The sequence below is a fragment of the Lingula anatina genome, chromosome 1 (genome assembly GCF_051362555.1).
Source record: "Lingula anatina isolate TDL-2025a chromosome 1, LinAna3.0, whole genome shotgun sequence".
NCBI lineage: Eukaryota > Metazoa > Brachiopoda > Lingulata > Lingulida > Lingulidae > Lingula > Lingula anatina.
Genome location: NC_141767.1, coordinates 11595365 through 11616841, shown reverse-complemented (window position 1 = coordinate 11616841; position 21477 = coordinate 11595365). Strand labels below are relative to the sequence as shown.

The 21477-nt window shown below is 35.1% G+C and overlaps 1 protein-coding gene across 8 annotated transcripts in view; it reads left to right on the top strand.

Annotated features, from left to right (window-relative positions):
- Nucleotides 1–21477, top strand: part of LOC106175178 (uncharacterized) — a 58483-nt gene that overhangs the window by 19893 nt on the left and 17113 nt on the right. For 6 of the 8 annotated variants that reach the window (XM_086999588.1, XM_086999590.1, XM_086999591.1 and 3 more), the window contains 2 exons: nucleotides 7497–7992; nucleotides 16838–17771. In XM_086999588.1, the coding sequence (XP_086855714.1) occupies nucleotides 7569–7992; nucleotides 16838–17771 (1358 nt within the window). In that variant the 5' untranslated portion in view covers nucleotides 7497–7568. Of the gene's footprint in view, nucleotides 1–7496; nucleotides 7993–9744; nucleotides 9864–16837; nucleotides 17772–21477 lie in introns of those variants that run through there. The other 2 variants (XM_086999593.1, XM_086999592.1) reach the window with 2 other exon arrangements.

The following is a 21477-nucleotide window of genomic DNA, read 5'->3' as shown; positions in this document are numbered from 1 at the left end:
TTATAGTTGCTAACATGGAAGGAATGGAAAAATTATTCAATAACTGGTTGGTGTTGGTGGTGAGAACAGGAGTCACCCTGAGTTGTTCCAGCAGAAACACCTTGACGATAGAGCGGTGCGATAATTTGAGAAAATACTGAGATACTTGAGTGAGGTTAGCAATTATTTAAAGTAGGGTAAATAAGAGTAAAAAAAGGCACCAGCATAGAAGTCCCGAGTATGTAATCTTAGTCCAGTGCATAGGTGATGCAATCAAGTCATACCTGGTGTATGTTGGTCTGCCTTTAGGGGTATCTGTTAGTACATTATTACACAAAAAAAAACTGTCACCACCTGGTATATAAATAATGGTTTTAAGTTTTTTAGGCATAAGGGCAGCATATTATTACCCTTACAGTTTTGAGGCTTTGTGTAGCTAGGGGAAAGGAATACAAAATGTTATTCAAAATATTAGTTAAGGATGCCTACTGGATTATTATTCAGCAAAAAAGAGTAACCTTTCAATTTTTTCTGCCTTTTTGGGGTCATAACTATAGATCTTATCAAGATACATGTCATATTTTCATGTTTCTCCACAGTTGCAACGAATAAAAATTTTATCATTTCATGTAATAGGGTTTGATATGATATACGTGACTGCATTTGGCAAAAGAAAACTTTTTTCTTTGTTTCTTTTACATTAGACACATGCCTTTATATTAGTTCAACAGAGATGAACACTTCTAGAGTAAAAAACTGCTTTTTTTGTTGTTTTATTCACTATCCCACCCAGGGCAGACAAGCTTTTATCATCAGTTTCTCCTTCTTAGAGGTAAATTGATGTGAGACACTGATCGATTACCATCATAATTCTGAAACAAAGTAAGATATTAACAAGAAAATTGGCATATTATATAATGCCTTGGGTGCAAACTGCTGGGGTACTATATTCAGTGTCATCATTTGGTTTTAAGTATTTTTGTTCAGGAGATATGAGCCCTACTAATAAAAAGCAGGCCTACCCATGTATACTACCAGACTCGACACCGAATGATCTCAAATTCACCGGTAGATTGGACCACACTACCTGTTTTCAAGGTGTGCGTCAGTACGCATTTCACAGTATCATACCCCAGAACAAATTTTGAGATGAGATGCAATACTTTCCAACTCTGCTCAGATCATCGCTGTCTCATCGTATATTACTAGGCAAGAGCGGTGTCCATCTGATACTTCAAAGCGCGTACTGGCACACACTTTGAAAACAGGTAGCATGGTCCGATCTACTGGTGAATTCAGGATCATTCCGTGCAGTCTGGTAGTTGGGTTGGCCTGAAAAGGCATAATTGTCACTCCCCAAAAAAATGCTGTCATTATGTCTTCATCTTGAGTAATAGCAATATTCAACCTGATGTATATTTTTGATGTGAAAACATTATCTCATATCATGACTATGTTTATTTCTGCAAAATCTTATTGATCCAGGATAAAGAAAAAAAAATTTTAGAAATCAACCTCCTAAAATGGAGGGAAAGTTCTGCTCGAGACCAGTTCTGGTCCCTTCCTAATTTAGAAAGTGGTCAAAAAAGAGAAAAGAATGCTAAGGGGTGGAAGTAGTTGAGCTTGGCAATGGAAATCAACTGAAATGGCATTAAACAAGACTTTTAACACTGCTTAGTATCAAATTAGACAAGAATTGTGTGAGAATCTGCATGAAGTGGGGTTACCTTTTCAGCAGTAAGAGTGAAGCCTTGTATTCCTTGAATGTGGTCAAAGAAAGCAATACAAAATGACATGCAAAACATGGTGAATTCTTACTCAACTGTGATTTGATAGAGAAAAATATCCGTAGATAAATTCCGTCAGCTTTTATTCATTGTCACACTACACTCACCAGTCTGCCATTGTTTCTGACCCCACTCTCCTCCTGTGGAGATCTCACATGATTTTACACCCAAGACATAAGGCCAGGTTGAATGATTTCCTTTCAACATGTTGGCAGACTACATGTGGATACCTATTGGGATTTTCTTATTGTTGACAGGTGTAAAAAAGCCATCTCTTTGTCAGTTTTAAATGGATTTTAATGTCATGAGCAATTATTGTAAGACATGTGCATTGATAATACACATGTAGATGGTTATTTAAGGTTAAATTATACGTGATCATTCTGTAGTACTAAAGTCAGCCTGTTTGTCTTTGGTAATCATTTGAAATAAGATAGTCAGTTTATTTCATGTTCTTCTGTAATTCGATGATAGTACAGACTTCAAGAGATCAATACAATATGTCCTTTCAGGAATCGTCTTATCTTATTAATGAAAGAAGCAAACAACACAAAGACATGATTCCTTCTCAGGAAAATCCTTTATGTATATGTTTTACATGTACAGCTCTCAAAATAGATTGTGTGAATATTTGAAATATTTCACATTTGTTATGTCCTGACTTTGAATACTGAATTTTAAGGAACAGACAATAGATTAGACTGTTTATATACACACACACACACACACACACACACACACACACACACACAATTAAAATTAATAAATAAATAAAATTAAAAAAAACAAGAGACATGTATCAACCCCAACTCCGAGTTTCACGGGCATACCTTCAGGAGGTGCTTATTTGAAAATTATATATATAAACAAATAACACAGGTTACATAATAGGAATGTTTTATTTATATGTCTGGTTGAAGTTTCCTTGTCTTTTTGAAATATCTGTGACATTGTTTTTCTAAATATAAATATCTATTCATTTCACCTACAGCCAGGAATTTATCCCAACCTGTGGTGATTATTTTCAACAGTATGTTTTTTGTTTTCTTGCATTCTTTCTTTTTGTACATATTATTGTTATATACAATCTTGCATAGTAATGTGCACAGTGTATACATAAAATGCTCCTGTCATGCCACCTTTTCATCTGTTATCTAGTAAAACAATAGTTTTATTTAGCGTAGACCTGCAAGCATTTTCACTGGCTATTAATACTTCAACTTGTCTAGTTTCTAGGGTCATGTAGCAAACAAGCTTGTTTTCTAGCCAATTATTATAATTGTGATTGTTAAGTGTCATAGAAAATACCATATCTGTTCTACCTGATTTTTTTAAAGGAAAATTGGATGCCCTTTCACATGAAACCGGTTCAACCAGGTTCTTAAAAGTCATGTTTTTATCACTGCTGATGTTCTTTCATGAACAAATTTAGTTTCAGATTACATGATCAAAATTGGTTTGTCATGTATTGATTGTTGCAGGATATGTCATGACAAAAAGGCCACTGATAAGGTAAGCCAGTGACTATTTCAGAAGGACAGAAGAGAGAAGTTTGTCTTTCAGTGATTTTTTATCATATGTAAAGGATTAAAAGATGTATTTAGAACAACAGTGGTTAGGTAGGGTCATATCACTATCAATTCGATGTATACAGTTTGACTGGGTTTCAATTAAATTTAACATAAATTTCGGCATACATAACTCATGCTGCCGTTCAATAATTTCTTCTGCTTCATATACTTTTCTTAGTTATGTTTATAATTGAAATTGTAATATAAAATGATGCATGGATTTATTCTCCCAAGTACATTAGGGTACATTTGTGCAAAACACATATGTGTTGAAAGCAGCATAATTTTTTAATAAAATAATTATCATGTTGAAAAATAAGATAGATGATGCAATTTTCATTGAGAATGAATCAGATTGGAGATGGGCAAGCAGTTTTGGTACCTTGCAGTCGGAGTTACTGTACATCTTTGGTACTTTTTTTTTATAATTTGTGGAGATTGTATTAGGCCTAAACATTGATTCAATTTGGATATATAAAAATTCTTTACACCAAAGATTTGAAATAAAGAAAAGGGCCTAGTTCACATGTATACAAAAGTAATTACTTTTCCTAGAGTTAATAGTGACTAATCTGGAGTCATAAGTAGGTGTTTATGTCCAGCATGAAATCATTTTGAAGTTATCATCTGTGAAAAAAATGGTCATGGCCTATGCTGTGAGCAGTATGGAAGAAGAGAGAACATGTGCTAAGTTATTGACACAATCAAAACATAACATGGTATTATCAATATATAAAATTTATCAACAAAACTTTTAAAACTATGTTAAATCTATGAAATTAAAAAAATGTAGCAACTAGCTAGCACATGCTACGTTAGCTGTTTAAGGGTACCGTAAGGGTTTATTACCGTCCAGATACCAAAACTTAGGTTTTTCTTTCATCTGATTTTTTAATAATGAGTCTATCTTTGTGAAGATTTAAAACAATCAAAATCCCTTTGAAAATATAAAGTACGATGTTAAATTTTTCATTGTTATGTATAAATATGGGCAGCTCAAAACTGTTATTGTCAATTTAACAACTTTCTATTGAAGGTGAGATAGCAATTGGTACGGGGCGTAACATTATCCCTGAACAAGTTTTTATCACCAAAATTGGCAAAGTTGACCACAAGTGCATGGGCTTCAATTCCATACGGTCATTTTGGTTTAAGTGCTTTTGTTATGGAGTTATGAGCCCCTAATTACAGGTTTTATGAAACAAAGGCATTATTTTGCTTTATCAATGATAAAATCTGAAATAGGGCTTTAAAGAAAAATCACTTGCAGGGTTTTGGAGTTCTAAATGGTGGCATTAAATTGGCATTAAAACGGTGTTCAAAGGTGCCCAGGTAAAGGATAAATGTGAGAAACCAACTACCCCAAAATCACAATTATGATGTCACCTGTAGGTTGACGTGTATAAAGGTTAATTGATTAAATCACTGAACACTGAAGATTTATGTTGTCCAAAAGAATGCACATAAGGCAGTAAATCCAGAGTTTTTGGGAAATGCTTACAGAATCATTGAATCTAAATGTGATTCTTATTTAAACTATGTACACGCATTATGATGACTGATATTACTGGCTAATTTGGTGATGACGTGTGTATATGTGCAGGGGGGGGGATATGAGATGATGTGGACTGTTGTTTTCAAATAATGAGCTTTAAAATGTTTTATTTATTTTTAAAAATCCAATTTACATCTATGATAAATATAACACATAGGATCTCTTTATAAGTACCACAAGTTTGAGTGCTAGCAGTATTCATGGTTTTAGTCCTGACCAGTCTTAGACTCCGTTCACATGAAAAGTCTATTTTCTAAAAATCTATTTTCTATTCGCGGTATCTTGTGATCACTCTGAGCGCAGTCGAGAATTAATTACAGCTTTGGAAGTAACTGGCTCACGCTGCCAGTAATTACGCCGCGGGGTATTCAGTGATCACAAGATACCGCAAATAGAAAATAGATTTTTCATGTGAACGAAGCCTTGGTATTGTCTAGCCCCCTGTCATGTCAGCCAATCCAAGTCACCATTACTGCTTCTCTTCATAGACTACAAGGACCTGTATCCTCATCTCTTGAGATTAGATAACATATAATCTCAATTTGAACCCCCAAGATTTTGGGCTCTGTCAATGCATTTTCAAAGATGTGATGTTCATTTCAGTGCACCCTTGTAAACTTTTTTGAAAATATCTCCTAAACAGTAGGAAATATGGGAAAAGTTACTATTATAATAGAAGCCTGACCAAAAGTCTTGTGGGGATTTCAAAAATGACCTTGGATTTGACCTTTCATCTATATTTCAAGGTCAAATTGACCAAAATTTTGTAAAAATCTTAGTTTTCTCTGAAAAAATATTTGTGTCTATTTTCAAAACTGCATAGACCTATGATTTAATATTATGGTCAGGGTCTTCTTTCATCATCACATATTTTGGGTCAATTGGTACATTTTTAGGGGAAAAGCAGCCACTAAATGCTGGAACTGAGAACTATATCTGATTCTGATATTGTTAAAGCTAGACACCTTGTTTTTGTTGCTTGTTACTGAGGGTTGTCTCCAATTTTTTTGTTTTCCATACGGTTTATGAGTTGCGCTATTTAAAAAAATATGAACTACAACTCCACATTGCTGTGGTGATGAGTGATGAACATTTTTCAAAATAAAATGTAAAATACTTCAAAACTTGTGAGATATACTCATAGTTACAATTGAACTTTGAATATTGGGAATCTTAATGTGACCTTGAATTTGACCATTGACTTCTTTTCGCCATGAAGTGAACTTTGGAAATTTTCTAGCCCTTATTTCTCCAAAACTATTAGAGATACACCCATATTTGAGATTTAACTTGAATAGGAATTCATATATTAATAATCTTGATATGACCTTGAGCTTGGTCATTGACCTATTTTATACCATGAAATACATTTTGCACATTTTTTAGCTCTTGTGTCTCCAAAACTAGCAGAGATACACCCATAGGTACTATTAAACTTGACTAACAGTCATATATGAGAAACTTTACATAGCTTTCTGACCTTTGCCCTACTTTTCCACATATAATGCACTTCAAAAACCTCCCAGCCCTCTCAGCTGATTCTCTAGTTTCAAAGGATACGAAAAAGAGTTTAGACAGCTCAAAAAAAAAAAAAAAAAAAAAAATTGGCAGAATTTCTCATATAAGAAGTTTTTCAAAGTTCATTAAAATTGAAGGATGTGTTTAGACTGAAATAAATTAAATATGTATGCTCAGTCTTGATGCTGGTATTGGTTTCAAAAGTTAGCTTTATCTTTTCTCTTTTTTTTTTTCTCTTTGTGATAATTATTGTGTATGATATATTCTTTCCTTCCTGTAAAAGAGCAGTTTTGGGGCAGAGTTTCACTATTCCAAAAGATGATAACATGCCTTTTGGATTTATGACTACACGTATAGTGATTCCCTGCATGGTCCTACTTTTATTCTTATTACACAAAACGTCTAGACATGTAGCCATCATCTGTGTCTGTCATTGCTGTTGGGGTTGCGGTACAATTTCCCAATATTTTTTGCTAGCTAGTAGACACAGTAATTTTATTTGAAAATTATTTATTATTCTCAAACATTAATGATTCAAAGGACTAATTTACAACTCCAGTTCAAATACCTTATTGTTAATTTTTTATTCTTCAAAAGCATGACTTTGAATTTCCATAAGTCTAAAGCTATATGTTTTTAAAAAGCAATGGGGCTCACCTTTTGAATATTTTTAATGTAAAAAAATATCATTTTAATTCATTTATACACTTTTATTAATTAATTGTCACTTAATTTTAATGCTTTTAAGAATTGTTAGAAAGCAAGTAAGCAAGTAAATTATGTACTATCCAACTATTTTAGCTGCAAATAAATATTATTATTATTATTATTAGTTGCATTTTCCGGATGCATTTGCCCACAGTAACAAAAGTATTTTATTGACAATATAATATTGCAGCTTGATAGAAAACCTATTTCATGCACTTTCTCAATAAAATATTTTTGTTTGTTCATTTGTAGACCATTATAACATAAATGTTTTATCACTTTTATCATTTTCATCATTTATATGTCTGTGCATTTGACAGCTGTGCTGCTTTGTTTTGCTTTTTTGTGACTAAATTATTATTTTTTTTCTATTTTCAGGTTACAGGGGTCACATGAATATGCTCTTTCAATACCAAAAAAGTCAACGAGGAAAAACTTAAAGCAAGAGCCATGCTTGAGCAGACAGATAGAAAGAGCTATGGGCCAGATGGTGTTGTTATTGATAACTTGTCATTTTCAACACCATCCTGGCATTCAGCATGTGAATTCTTCAGGTACCTAGGTTTGATGCCTATACAGATACTGTTTGAAAAACCTCATGGTTTTTACAAGCAGAAAAAAGTCAGTGATATAGACCAATTTTGTACCAATTCTTCTAGTGCATTGTTGCTAGGTGCCACTCCTCATGATAGGAACAAAGAGTTATGTAACCAAACAGAGCAGTGTGATACAACTGGCAATAATATTGATATGGGCGAAGACCTTGATGACACTAGAAATAAACAGCAACCCACAAAGGTGAAATCGGGCACGCATGGCTTTTTGTGTGACAAAAAGCACCAGAAGAAACCACAGCACTGCAGTGGTGACACTGGTAAGTAAAAAAAAAAATTGACACACCTTTCTTTTGCAGTCAAAATTTGTTAACAATAACTGTGTTTCTGTACCTGGGAGACAATGCAGTTTTGTGTGCATAGCAAGGGAGTATATTATTTTATGTTTGGATGTGCGCATGTCTTAAGTAACAGAAGTTGGGACAGAATTTGGCAACCACTTGTAGCAGAGTTTGTGTTAACTGATATATGTGAGGCAGAACATGAATTAGGGAAATTGTATATTTGCATATTGAATTAGAGTAACTGTATGTTGTTGGTAAAAAACATCAGTGAAGCAGATATTGTTGGAATTCATTTGAGAATTAAATCTTGACAAAAAGTAAGGGTTCTTTGTCAGTCACCTGCTTGTTTTCTCTTGCCTCTGAATTTACACAGGTTACAGTATAAATAAACCGATTGAATAAGTTGATTATGCAAACTATTGCAAGCTTTTCAGTTTTACCTTTGTGAAGTCGTTCCAAAAGGAAGTGTTTATATTCCTATCATATTTCAACGGTTCAATCAAAAATTCATCACATTTTATATAATGCAAAGGCATAGATAAAAGACAACTATTCAGCTTGGAGGTTTAAATTTTTCATGAAGATTGATCACTCATTTTTACGTAAATCAAGGTTCTTCTCTGCTGGACTGACTGGATTATTGTACCACCAGCGTAGGCATAGTTACTATTGAACTTGAATAGGAAGTCATATACTGGCAATCTAACTGTGGCCTTGAAATTGACTTTTGACCTGCTTTTCACTGTGAACTGAACTTTGCAACATTGAAGCCCCTTATATCTCCAAAACTGGCAGAGATAGAACCATAGTTACTGTTGAACTTTAATAGGAAGTCATATACTGGCAATCTAACTGTGACCTGTAATTGACTTTTGACCTACTTTTCATTATGAACTGAACTTTGCAACATTGTTGCCCCTTCCTTATATCTTCTTAACTGGCAGAGATAGGCCCATAGTTATTCTTGTACTTGAATAGGAAGTCAAATACTGGCAATTTGTGACCTTGAAATTGACCTTTGACCTACTTTTCATCATGAACTTAACTACTGGCAGAGATACCCCATAATTACCGTTGAACTTGAATAGGAAGATATACACTGGCAATCTAAGTTTGACCTTGAAATTTACCTTTGACCTACTTTTCACTATGAACTGAACTTTGCAACTTTTCTATCCCTTATATCTCTAAAGCACCCCGCACACGGTGAGCAATTTGTGCGCACCATTTGCGCTGCGCCATTTGCTGACCGTTTGCGGGGGAATTTTGGTGAGATTTTTGCTTAGCTCTCGCGTAGCTGAGCAAAATATCTCACGTGTTTGATATTTTTGGCCTCTTGAGACAAATAGCTCAGCGTGTGCAGGGTGCAAGCGCCGATTGCTCATGTCATGCCAACAATGCGCATGTGCCAGTAGCCAGAAACAAACAAAAATGGCAGCCCCCAGCGAAGTCAACAAAAATGTACACAGTTATAGTTAGTCTGATTGATTAACGTGGTCATCTGGCGCAGCGGGGTGCTTAAAACTGGCAGAGATATGCCCATAGTTACTATTGAACTTGAATCAGAAATCACATACTGGCAATCTAACTGGAATTGACCTTGGACCAACTTTTCACCATTAACCGCACTTCACAAATTTGGATTTAAACCCTTTTCCCTATGATTTTCGTTTTAAATGGTAATTTTCAACAAAAATGTTGAGAACTCTTGTTTACTGCATTTTGTAGAGCTTGTCAAGCACAACACTGGAGGTGGTGTCCCTTTTTTTTCCCCATGCGAATGTGCTTACTCTAGCTTGTGGTACAATATCCAGAGGTGATATGGCCTCTCTGATCCTCTAGTTTCAGTAAGTAATGTTTGATTTATTTTTTTGTTAACAGTAAAGCGAATAATTATATGCCTCCATCCCAGTAGCCATGAAAACTTTATTTAACCCCTAGCAGAATGTGCTTCTACTGACAGAATTAGATGTGTGATACTTACACCTGTAATTAATATGAAAAGATTGCATCTACTTATTTACTGAAGATCGTTGGCTATGTTCAAACCTGAACTTAATGTGTAAAAATCACGATATTGTTCGATTTATTACATAAAACGGGGAAAATAACAGTAGCGCATGACTCTTGAGATAAGATGCACTACTTTGCAACCCCGCTCAGAATCATCAGTATCACATTGCTTACCAGGCAAGAGGGTGCCGTGTCTGATACTTTGAAGCGCGTACTGATATACACCTTGAAAAACGGTAGTGGATCCGATCTACTGGTGAATTTTGGATCCTTTGGTGCCGCGCCTGGTAGATGGGTAGGCCTGAATGTGCAGAGAATGACTGAAAACAACGTACTACAAATTATCATTGTAATTTCTGTACTGTTTATTGTACCACCAGCGTAGGCGCTGGCGGTACACATGGTTTTAGTCCCGTCCGGATCGTTCCGCCGGCTCCTGCGGCTCCGCCGGCTCTGCCGGATGGCTACCGTTACCGCTTCTCCTCCTAGACAGTAAGGGCCCCGTACCCATCTCTTGGATTTAGGTCACCTATAATCTCAACTCGTTCCACGTAAAATTTGGGCTTTGTCGGTATTGGGGTCTAGGTGTGGCACTCATTGCAATGCACCCTTGTCTAAAAATGGCAAAATTAAATGCTAATTATCTACCCTACGGAAGGAATTATGGGAAAAATTTCTACAGACTGCTTTCCAAAAGTCATATGTGTAGATTTCAAATATGCCCTTGGATTTGACCTTTGACCTTTTTTTCAAGGTCAAATAGGCCAAAATTTTCAAAAAAATGAATATTTTTCCGAAAAAAAATTTTTTTTGCCCTGTTATTCAGACACCACACAGATTTAACCAATAATATTATTGGAAAGTGTTACCCTTCAGGTCATCTTTCATCTCCGTGAATTTGGGGTGAATCAGTGCATTTTCACGGGAGTAGCGGCCATAAGATACCGAAACTGAAAACTGTCTCTAATTCGGGAACCGTTAATGCTAGAGACCCATTCTTTTTTGCATTTTGTAGAGCATGTAAAGCCCAACACTGGAGGTGGTCTCCGTTTTTTTGTATTCCATACGGTTTTCGAGTTACGCTGTATCAAAAAGTACATATTGGTGGTGAAAGCAAAATGTACAGTACGGTAATGGATAATAAATTTTGAACTCTGGAAAAATAAAACATAAGGCTTGGCAAAGCAGACAACTTGTGGTCAAAAATGACATTATTTCATCAAATTTGAACTTCTGGAACTTCAGAGCACCTCCCATTTCAAGAATTTTGACCAAAATGACCTTTTCTTAATTTTAATTAATTTTTTCTGTAGGATATTTATGGCACATTATGGTAACTCCAAAATTATAACATTTAGTCCCTTAGATCTCCAAAACTGGCAGAGATAGGTCCATAGTTACTATTAAAGTTGAATAGGAAGTCATATACTGGCAATCTTACTATGACTTTGAAATTGACCTTTGACCTACTTTTCACCATGAGTTGAACTTTACAAATTTTGGTTCCCTTTTATCTCCAAAACTGGTAGAGATAGGTCCATAGTTACTATTGAACTCGAATGGGAAGTCATATCCTGGCAATCTTACTGTGACCTTGAAATTGACATTTGACCTACTTTCATCATGAATTGAACTTTGCAAATTTTGGTTCCCTTTTATCTCCAAAACTGGCAGAGATAGGTCCGTAGTTACTATTGAACTTGAATGGGAAGTCATATACTGGCAATCTAAATGTGACCTTGAAATTGACCTTCGACCTACTTTTCACCATGAACTTAACTTCGCAAATTCTGCTTCCCTTTTATCTCCAAAACTGGCAGAGATAGGTCCATAGTTACTATTGAACTTGAATGGGAAGTCATATACTGGCAATCTAAATGTGACCTTGAAATTGACCTTTGACCTACTTTTTACCATGAATTGAACTTTGCAAATTTTGCTTCCCTTTTATCTCCAAAACTGGCAGAGATAGGTCCATAGTTACTATTGAACTTGAATGGGAAGTCATATACTGGCAATCTAAATGTGACCTTGCAATTGACCTTTGACCTACTTTTTATCATGAATTGAACGTTGCAAATTTTGTTTCCCTTTTATCTCCAAAACTGGCAGAGATAGGTCCATAGTTACTATTGAACTTGAATGGGAAGTCATATACTGGCAATCTAAATGTAACCTTGAAATTGACCTTTGACCTACTTATTATCATGAACTGAACTTTACAAATTTTGGTTCCCTTTTATCTCCAAAACTGGTAGAGATAGTTCCATAGTTACTATTGAACTCCAATGGGAAGTCATATCCTGGCAATGTAAATGTGACCTTGAAATTGACCTTTGACCTACTTTTCACCATGAGTTGAACTTTGCAAATTTTGGTTCTCTTTTAACTCCAAACGTGGCAGACATAGGTCCATAGTTATATTGAAGTTTGATAGGAAGTCATATACTGGCAATTTACTGTGACCTTGAAATTGACCTTTGACCTACCTTACGATGAACTAAACTTTGATTGTACCATTTTTAGTTATATATATTTTTTGCATATTTTGAAAATTCTTGTTGATTGCATTTTTACAGCTTGTCAAGCACAAGACTGGTGGCTGTGTCCCTTATTTTGTGTATGTGGGGGGTCTATACGAATGCGCTTACTCCAGCTGGTGGTACAATATTCGGAGGCGGTATCGCCTCTCTGATCCTCTAGTTATTTGTGTTTCTTCAAAAAGTACAATTGCATTTTTGCATCTAATCTGTCTGCTCTCTTTGTTAGCTCAGGGTTCAAGATTCACTGGCCAAGTGTCAACACTTTTCCAAATTTTGAGCCCTTAAATTTCCACATCAAGAAGGGATTCACCTATAGTTACTGTTGAACTTGTAGAGGAAATCTGTCAAATCAGGAATTGATCTAAAAAAAAAAAAAAAAACTATCATTCAGTCTATATTTCTCAGTGAATTCATGTCAGGTATGACTGATATTAATGAGAAATTTTATGAATTTTGTTTAATTTTAGGAAAATTTTGTTGTCTACATTTGCAAGAACCCCTTCACCAAGGCTTCCATTTATTTACCCAATTCTTTACCCAATACCCATCATATTATGATGCTTGTGTTTCCTGTGTGGTGATTGACATCAATATTACCATACAATATACAAGGTTTCTTCACATTGCAATATCTTCAGGCATATGTTGCCATACTTTGGGATGCTCTTCCTTTTCTTCTTGGTGGTTTAGGGGTTGTATTTTATAAACTACATGTGTTTATACCTTGATGTGTCCCATGTGGTGTCTGGCCAGTAAGCAAATTTTCATCAGTGTGCCAGCCATTCTATGCCAAAATAGAAAACTCTTTGTTACTCTTTACTAGTATTTTTTTTAATGGTTTGTGTGTTATTATCCCTTGCTTGTGCCTATGTGACCTGGCGGTACAAACCAAAGAGGCAAAATGGCACATACATAATGACGCTGTATTATAGTTTGGCAGGCAACCATCACTGATATATATTTAATAGTTAATTAATTTTTGTTTGAAATTCCTGGCTTATTACAGCTTGTGAAGAATGTTACTGATATGTGCTAGTGCAAGGATTGTTGCTTTAAATGCATCTGGTTGATGAAAGTTCATTTTAAAACAATGAGTGGTTTCAAATTAATGCACAATTTTGAGAGTTCTTCCTTTAAGTTTTTTTTTTTAAATTAAAACCTCACCCGAACTCCCAGCACTTGCACAAACATATTTTTTACCGTCAACTTTTTAAACGACCCCATGTCAGCAGTCCCAACTTCCCTTTTGCTATTGCCTATTGTTGAAAATAAAACTTTTCTTAGAAACCATCTGCAAAACGTGATATGATGTGACAAGGTCACCCCACCTTATAAATTTGCCGCTGCATGGTAGTTGCCAAATATATTTTAACCAATTTAGATAAGTACTGGCATGACTCAGTCAGCTTTGTGTAAGCAATGGAAGGCCCTTTTTCACTTCAAGTAGTATACATGTAGTTTGTATCAGTTCACATTAAGAGGTCCTACAAGGGGCTTTGGTCCTGTTCACAAGTCTGCTCTGTGCCGTTTAGTTAATTAATAGGTAGTTTTGGGAGCAAAGGCCCTATGTAGATGACTCTTTTATGAAATAGTCAAGCTACGAACTTGTCAATCCCTCAAAGTGAACTGATACATATAAGCGTGCCTCAAGTTCTCAGTAGGGTCTAAGGGTGCATTCACATTGAAACTATGGTACTAGGTAGTTTGAACTAACGCTGTGGGGACTCTTGCTGATTGCAATCCAGTTAACATGCCTCTTTGCTTGTTTTCAAAATACTCATATAAAAACCAGCTTCTTCTGTATTCTACTTAAAGCCAGAAGTAATGTTAATCTGTTATTCTGTCTGCATCTAGCATAAGTCCCCACAAGTTAATTTTAAGTACCTACATGTAGTTTGATATTTTCATTATGCCCCAAGACTCTTAAATACCTACAACAAATGATTAGTGCTATTTAAATGTAGTTGGCAGCCAAAATTGAGAATAAGAAACTGTTGGGTCATTCAAAATTAATTGGTTTTAGGGCTGAAATAAAGATATGAAGTAAGCATTCCTGTGAAATGTATTGAAGTTGGCAAATATTCTTTATTGGGTTAGCCAATGACCTAGAGGTCAATGACTTATGCTGATTTTTTTATCTCTTTAGTCTTTGTCTAACAAGGCCTTGAGCTTGGTACTTGTACTACATTTCTTTGAGTGATGAATGCGACAGTAGCCAGAAAAAAAAAACACCAATGCTGAGTTAATATTTGTCTTTTCTGGGGCTGAAAATTTATAAGCCACATTGCAAAATTACAAGCTGTTGCTTCCTCTGTGTGGTTTATGCCTGGGAAGTGGGAAAAAATGTTCCAAAGAGAGGACCCATGGAAGATAGAACTTTATACAAATTAATGACTTAAAATCAAAATTAAAGTTTAGCTGTAAAATTTGTGAATGTTTGTGATTTGTATTTGAAAACATATTATTTCAGCAGATGTGGTTCAATAAAAGTAAACTAGTATATTGAGACCTGATGGTTCTTGTGAAATTAAAATTTCATAATTAAACTGTCTGTGGTTTTTTTACTACTGGATAATATTGAACAGCAAAGCTGCATTGATTGGTAAAATCCAAATAAAAATAGGATATAATTCAGAAGAAAATATCTGTAAAATGGTACTTGATAGACATCTTTAATATGCATTTTGTTTTTTTTTTTGAAAAATTGATGAGTGATAGCTGTTACAAGTAATAAATATCATGCTCATAGACATGAATTTTTTGCCTTCCTTTCTACTCATTTTTTAAAAGTATGGTTGTTTAAGGAAAAATTAAGGCATTTTTAAATTTGCCTTTGATTAGTTATAGAAGTCAACCAGTATTTTTCAGATATTTCAATCTACAACCAACAATAACAATACATCTTAATTTTTAAAAACCCAAATTCAGTAAATACTTTATTTATTGAACACCCTTATTGCACACAATTTTTGAGAAACCAGTTACCACCCCAAGAGCTTATAATTTTCAACTTAGAACTGTCAATAGGATAACAATTAACTCTATAAGCAGCTTACCATTTGATATACATTTTCCTTATCTAATGAGATGGATATGTAATTGTCATCTAACTAATATATAGAAAATAGTGAGAAATAGGGGTAACCATAGCAACCAACAAGACTTCAATTTACAATATATACATATACATACTGTCATGTGGGCATATGCATAAAAATATAAGAATGAGGTGGGTCTGCACCTGAAAAGTAACAGGATTGGGTGTGCTGTATGAGCTGTAAGATATTGGAAAAGGATTAGAAGATTATTTTAGCATGATACCTGCAGATTGTGTGAGGGTAATCTTAACTCTGTGTAACCATTGTATTTTTACATACAGCCACTGTATGTGATCATTATATTTCTCCATCGCAGTCGCCATCCAAGACCTCTGTTGTTCACTCTATTCATGTAAGTGCCAAACCATATTTTTGTTTTACTGTACATTTACTGAGTGGCTTTGTTTGATAAAAAAAATTCAAAAATCTGCATGGTCAGATCATGCACATATTTTGGATATGTTTGCCCCAAGGGTATCAAATGGTGTTTTTATTTAGTTGGGTGTTTCAAATTTGCTGCTTGGCTTCATTTGGTAAAGTGCACGATCAGTTTAAAAATCAGCTTGGTTGGTTCAGTTTTACTTTTACAAAAGCACAAAAGTGCCAATATATCAGGTTATATGTAGGGCTATGACAGATTAAAATTGCATCAAAATCTTGTCTTGTTTAAGGTTACTGGAAGTAAGTTTTTCAAATTTGTGAACTTTGTGACTTATTTTTTCTGTGAATTGAAATGTAAAATGACAACTCAACCTATACACATGGTTCAGATTGTGCTCTTTTGTAAACTAACAAGCTCACTGCAAAAGAAGCAGTCATGTTAAGGAATGTAGATATACAATTAGTAAGGATGTGATGCCTGCTGTATGTAACACACAAACCGAACATATTTAAAAAGTAATTTGCTTTTGTGTGGAGATGCTTTTTGTGCATCTTTAATTACAGGCAATATTCAATGGCCATGCCATTCTGTGTGAACTTTTTAGCAGGAATTCAGATACATATCTCTCTCTTTCTTTTGTCTTTAAAATTTTTGAATTTGTATCAGTTGAACATTATTTTGTGCCTTTCAGGAGATGAGTATTACACTTGACTCTAAATTTTTTTTATTTATAAAAAAAAGAACAAACATATTGTTGGGTTTACACTGATACAATTATATTTCAGATGACGAAGAACTTCCAACCATCTTACCACCTAAAAGACGGCGACTTTATGCAATGTATGCAGGCAAAAGTCAACCCTTCATTGAGGACCAAACTGAGCGTCTCTCACAAGAATTTCCCAAACATAACTGGCTAGAACAGAAGATTGCACAGCAGTTGAGGGTACTCAAAGATTATGAAGGTTTAAGTGAAGATGGGGGAGAGAGTGACACTATGACTGTTGACTTTCAGCCTGAGCCAGTCCAAGATGTTGGTAAGATAATCAAAAGAACAAGGTCTTTTTCTCTGAAGGAAAGAAAGAAAAGAGTAAAGAAACAATCACGTAATACAAATAAAGATTTGCTTAGAGTACATAAGTGTAAGAAACTAACAGTTCGACTGAAATGCCTGAGAGAGAATCTTAGTCTCAAAGAGAGAAGAAAATTTGATGAAAATGTGAAAAATTGCCAGATTTCTGCAGTCTGTCATGATGAACAGAATGTAGAAAGTCCTCCAGAGGACTCTAAAAAGAACGAAGAAAATGGGTTGTCTAATAAGACTGGCTTCCTTAAGGATGAAACTCTTACTAGTTACAATGACAGTGATAAAAACATTGTTATGCAAAAACCTATTAATGGACATCCATGTGAAATTGAAGTTGAGAAGAATGTAAAAGAACAGGGGGCACTAAATGAGAGTTGTCAAACATCATCTGTTTCTAATGAAATTATATCAAAGGAACGTAGTAATGAAGGTATCACCATACCATCCACTACAGATGAAAAAATTGAAGGATTAAGCTCTGATGAGCAACCATGTCAAAAGAGAGGCGGATGTGGAGAACTTACAGCACCCGAAGGCTGTAGGAAGAAATCTGATGGAAGTCTGAAGGATGGCCAACAAGTTCAGACACAGAAAGAATCTTCAGGTGTACAACCCCAAATAATGACTTTTAGGTAGGGATTTTTTATATTTATTTATCTTGTCTAATGGTCTGTAAACTTTTGTCTTAATTGCATAATGTCTTTAATAATTTAAGTATTTAACACTGGAGTTTATAAGCAGTTTTTTTAAGAAAATGAAAACTTTAAGGGGATTTTGTTGTTACTCAAGTAAAGTCCACATGCCAAGGCCTAGGGCTAAACCAAATTAATCGCTCGGTCATCAAAACAAAAAAAAAATGAGTTTTAAGACTGCACCTTTTTCAAATTTCTGGTTGAAAACTTGACTTACTTATTCATCTTTTCAGGTCATTAAAGTCCTCCAAATGATGTATAATTGTATGATATTACTGCTGCATGTGCAGTAGCATAATTCAAATGAAAGTTGGTGAAATGACTGAGGTTATTTACAGCTTGCTCTCTAGTAAACAAAAGAAGTCATTCTCGGCTGCGCTTGGAGTGATTACAAGATACCGCGAATAGAAAATAGATTTTTAGAAAATAGACTTTCCATGTGAACAGTCCCTAATTCATGAATAAAGCCACTTATACATATAATAAACTCAGGCCTACCCATTTACCAGACTCGGCACTGAATGATCCCAAATTCACTGGTAGATCGGACCACACTACCCGTTTTCAAGGTGTGTCAGTACGCATTTCACAGTATCATACCCCAGAACAAATTTTGAGATGAACTACTTTCTGGTTTACAACCCAGCTGAGAATCATCAGTATCACATCCCGTACTAGGCAAGAGTGGTGTCGCATCTGATACCTGGAAGCCGTACTGACGCAGACCTTGAAAACGGGTAGTATGGTCTGGTATTCCAATGAATTTGGGATAATTGGGTGCCAAGTCTGGTAGTTGGGTAGGCCTGAAAATAAGGGACCTTTCTTCTGGGCATTGACATTCTGCTCACTTCATGTTGAACATGAGTTGTTGCCTAACAAGGCACTGATACATTCATTTGCCAAGGTTTTTAAGACTTGGCATCCATGTCATGTGTTTATGTTCTAACCTGTAGCAAGGAGACAACAGCTTACCAATTTTATCATTGTCTTTTGACTTGATCTTCTAACTTGGCTTGATCTTCTAGCTTTTCCATTTGATATCTAAAATTTTGTATTTTATGTTTAAACACAAATGAATACATTTGAATTTTTTATATTTGACTTCAGGAAAGGATCCTACATAATGGATCTATATATTCTATGGTTGAATGGACTATGGATGCAGTACCTTTAGGGGATTTTGGGTTGTGTTGGAGGTTACATGTACATCTAACAAATAGATTAATTGGTTTCAGTAATTATTGCTATTCTATGGATCACTTTTGATATATTTTATGTGCTTCATCTTGTATATAGTAAGTGTAGAGACTAGTTTGTATAATCAGAAAAGTGTTCCCAGCTGTTTCAGGAGACTCTAGATCTTATCCACAGAAATAAATGTAGAGGTCAGTCAGTTGGTTAGCTAGTGACAAATATGCTAATCCCTGGAAGTAGAAATGCAACATGATAAGAGTAACCCTCTTTAAATTAAGAGAAATTATGATAATTTGGTGCATTTTTATGCTCACTGAATGAAACAAATCAACACAAATATGCCATTTGTGATAAATAAATCACAGTTTTGGGCCCCCTTCTTCAAGCTTACATTCACAAAAGCAAGACTTCTGTTGAATGAGCATGATCACCCATGTCAAATATTCTGCAACTTTCTTTAACTCTCCCTGTGGCTCTTTCTGCATGACCATGTACTGACTAGATATAGCCACACTGCCAATTGGACTTACAGCTGATAAAAATGGCTTTTAGCCAAGTCAAGGAGGTCTGTTCAAGTTTGTATACTCTGGTCTTTTAAGTGAGAAAATTGTGAATTTTACAAATATTGTATTTTTTTAAATCGTAAATTCTGAGAATTAGAACATCCCTATATAGTGGTAGCAACAAGACTGAAAAACAGGTGATTTTATACTTCTGTTCTATACTGGAAAAGCACCACAAATGCTTTGTAGAGACAACTTTTATGTTTCCAAAATTATGTTTCTGAAGGATAAATAATATTTCTCCATTGAAGAGATCGAATCATTACCATATTTTAGAGGCCCCTGTGCTATCGGAGGGTAGCTAATATTCTAGTTTCTCTGGCTCTTAAGTGGCTCTGTGATAGTTTCTCCTTTGTTTAAAAATGTTTAATAAAATTTCACCAATGAGAAATTTACAATTTAATGAGGGTCAGGAGCAATCCATGGAGCTTGTCCTTTGGAAAATTTTAGTATTCCTCAATGCAGTTTGCCTTTACACTGATTCGCTTAAATTAGGTGCATTAGACTACTATGAAGGTCTATTGAAGACTTTCACAGCAGATGTAGATGTGTAATTCAAATTGAGTGTATTTGAACTTTTGGGATTAGCATCTGGTATGGCAGGGCTGCAGTGAAGAAATGGAAAAAAAAATCATGTGAAAGCAAAGTTGTTAATAGGACATATGGCATTAGATTCCCTGTAGATAATGTGTATAAAGGTTGAATGCTTGGACTTAGACTGGGTTCCCAATTCCTATACTTAGATCGATCCATCTGGATTGACCTAACTCATTGGGGGTTCACGCTAAATTGCTATCAGCTCAAGAGGCTTAAAAGTCTGCCACGCCTATCGAATCAGCTAGAGGTAAAGATAATTACCCCCTAACAGTTTTACTAGGCTTGGTAGACGTTTAAGCCAGTTAGTTTGATAGCAGTTTAGTGAGACTCCCCAGGGAGATAGATCGATCCAAATATCTGCACCTAATGATCCCTTAATAAAGACACTTCAGATTTGGAACTGAGCATGTAAGGTTGTTGTTATATTCCCTCTCCCATGCATCAGTGACAAGCAAAAAATAAGAACCTGGGTAGAGAGGAACATGGACCCCTACAACTTATACTATGAAATGCAGGACTTTCTTATAAATGATATTATTAGTTTCAGCCTTAAGCAGCATTTTTTATCTCCATCTAAGTAGGCAATATTGGTGTACCTCAACTTTTCATTTGAAAGTGACCACCTAGAAAATATCTGATGCTCCTGTTGCCAATAGTTACCATTGCAATTTTAAATAATTAGTAGTCTAATGGCCACTCCACCCCTTCCCAGACAAAGTAAGACGCAGGCTCTTGGGAGAATGATTATCATCTTCAACAAAAAAAACCCTGAACATCTTTCATACAACACAGCTTTGATGAGAAACCTAAGCATCTGTCTGTATCACTGTCTCAAGGATAATAAACAGCAAGGAACAGATCATGTTTTGGAAAGCAGTTGCACAAATTCATGTGGATCATTGTTTGAGTTTAGCAAATTATTTATTAGGGTGCTCATGTTTATATGTTCATATTTTTAGTGGTTGTATAGTCGCAAGCTTTATTAGCTTGCCATATATACATAAAAACATGTAGTCATTAAAGTATTAGGATAGATTTGACAGGCCTAAAGACTAGTAATTGGTAAAAAGAGAAAGATGGCACTTAATTTATTTATTCATTTATTTATTTATTCATTTGGTGTGTGTGCGCAAATGGAATTTGTGGATTGATGATAAAGAGCCAACAAGCTTGTTCCTGGCAGGACTCGGGTAGATGATTAAAATTGTTACCAAGGTTTCTCTTTGCACCTGTTCATGCTAAATATTTATGCCAAAGGTGGTGACAATGTGATTCAGTTCAGTTACATTTTA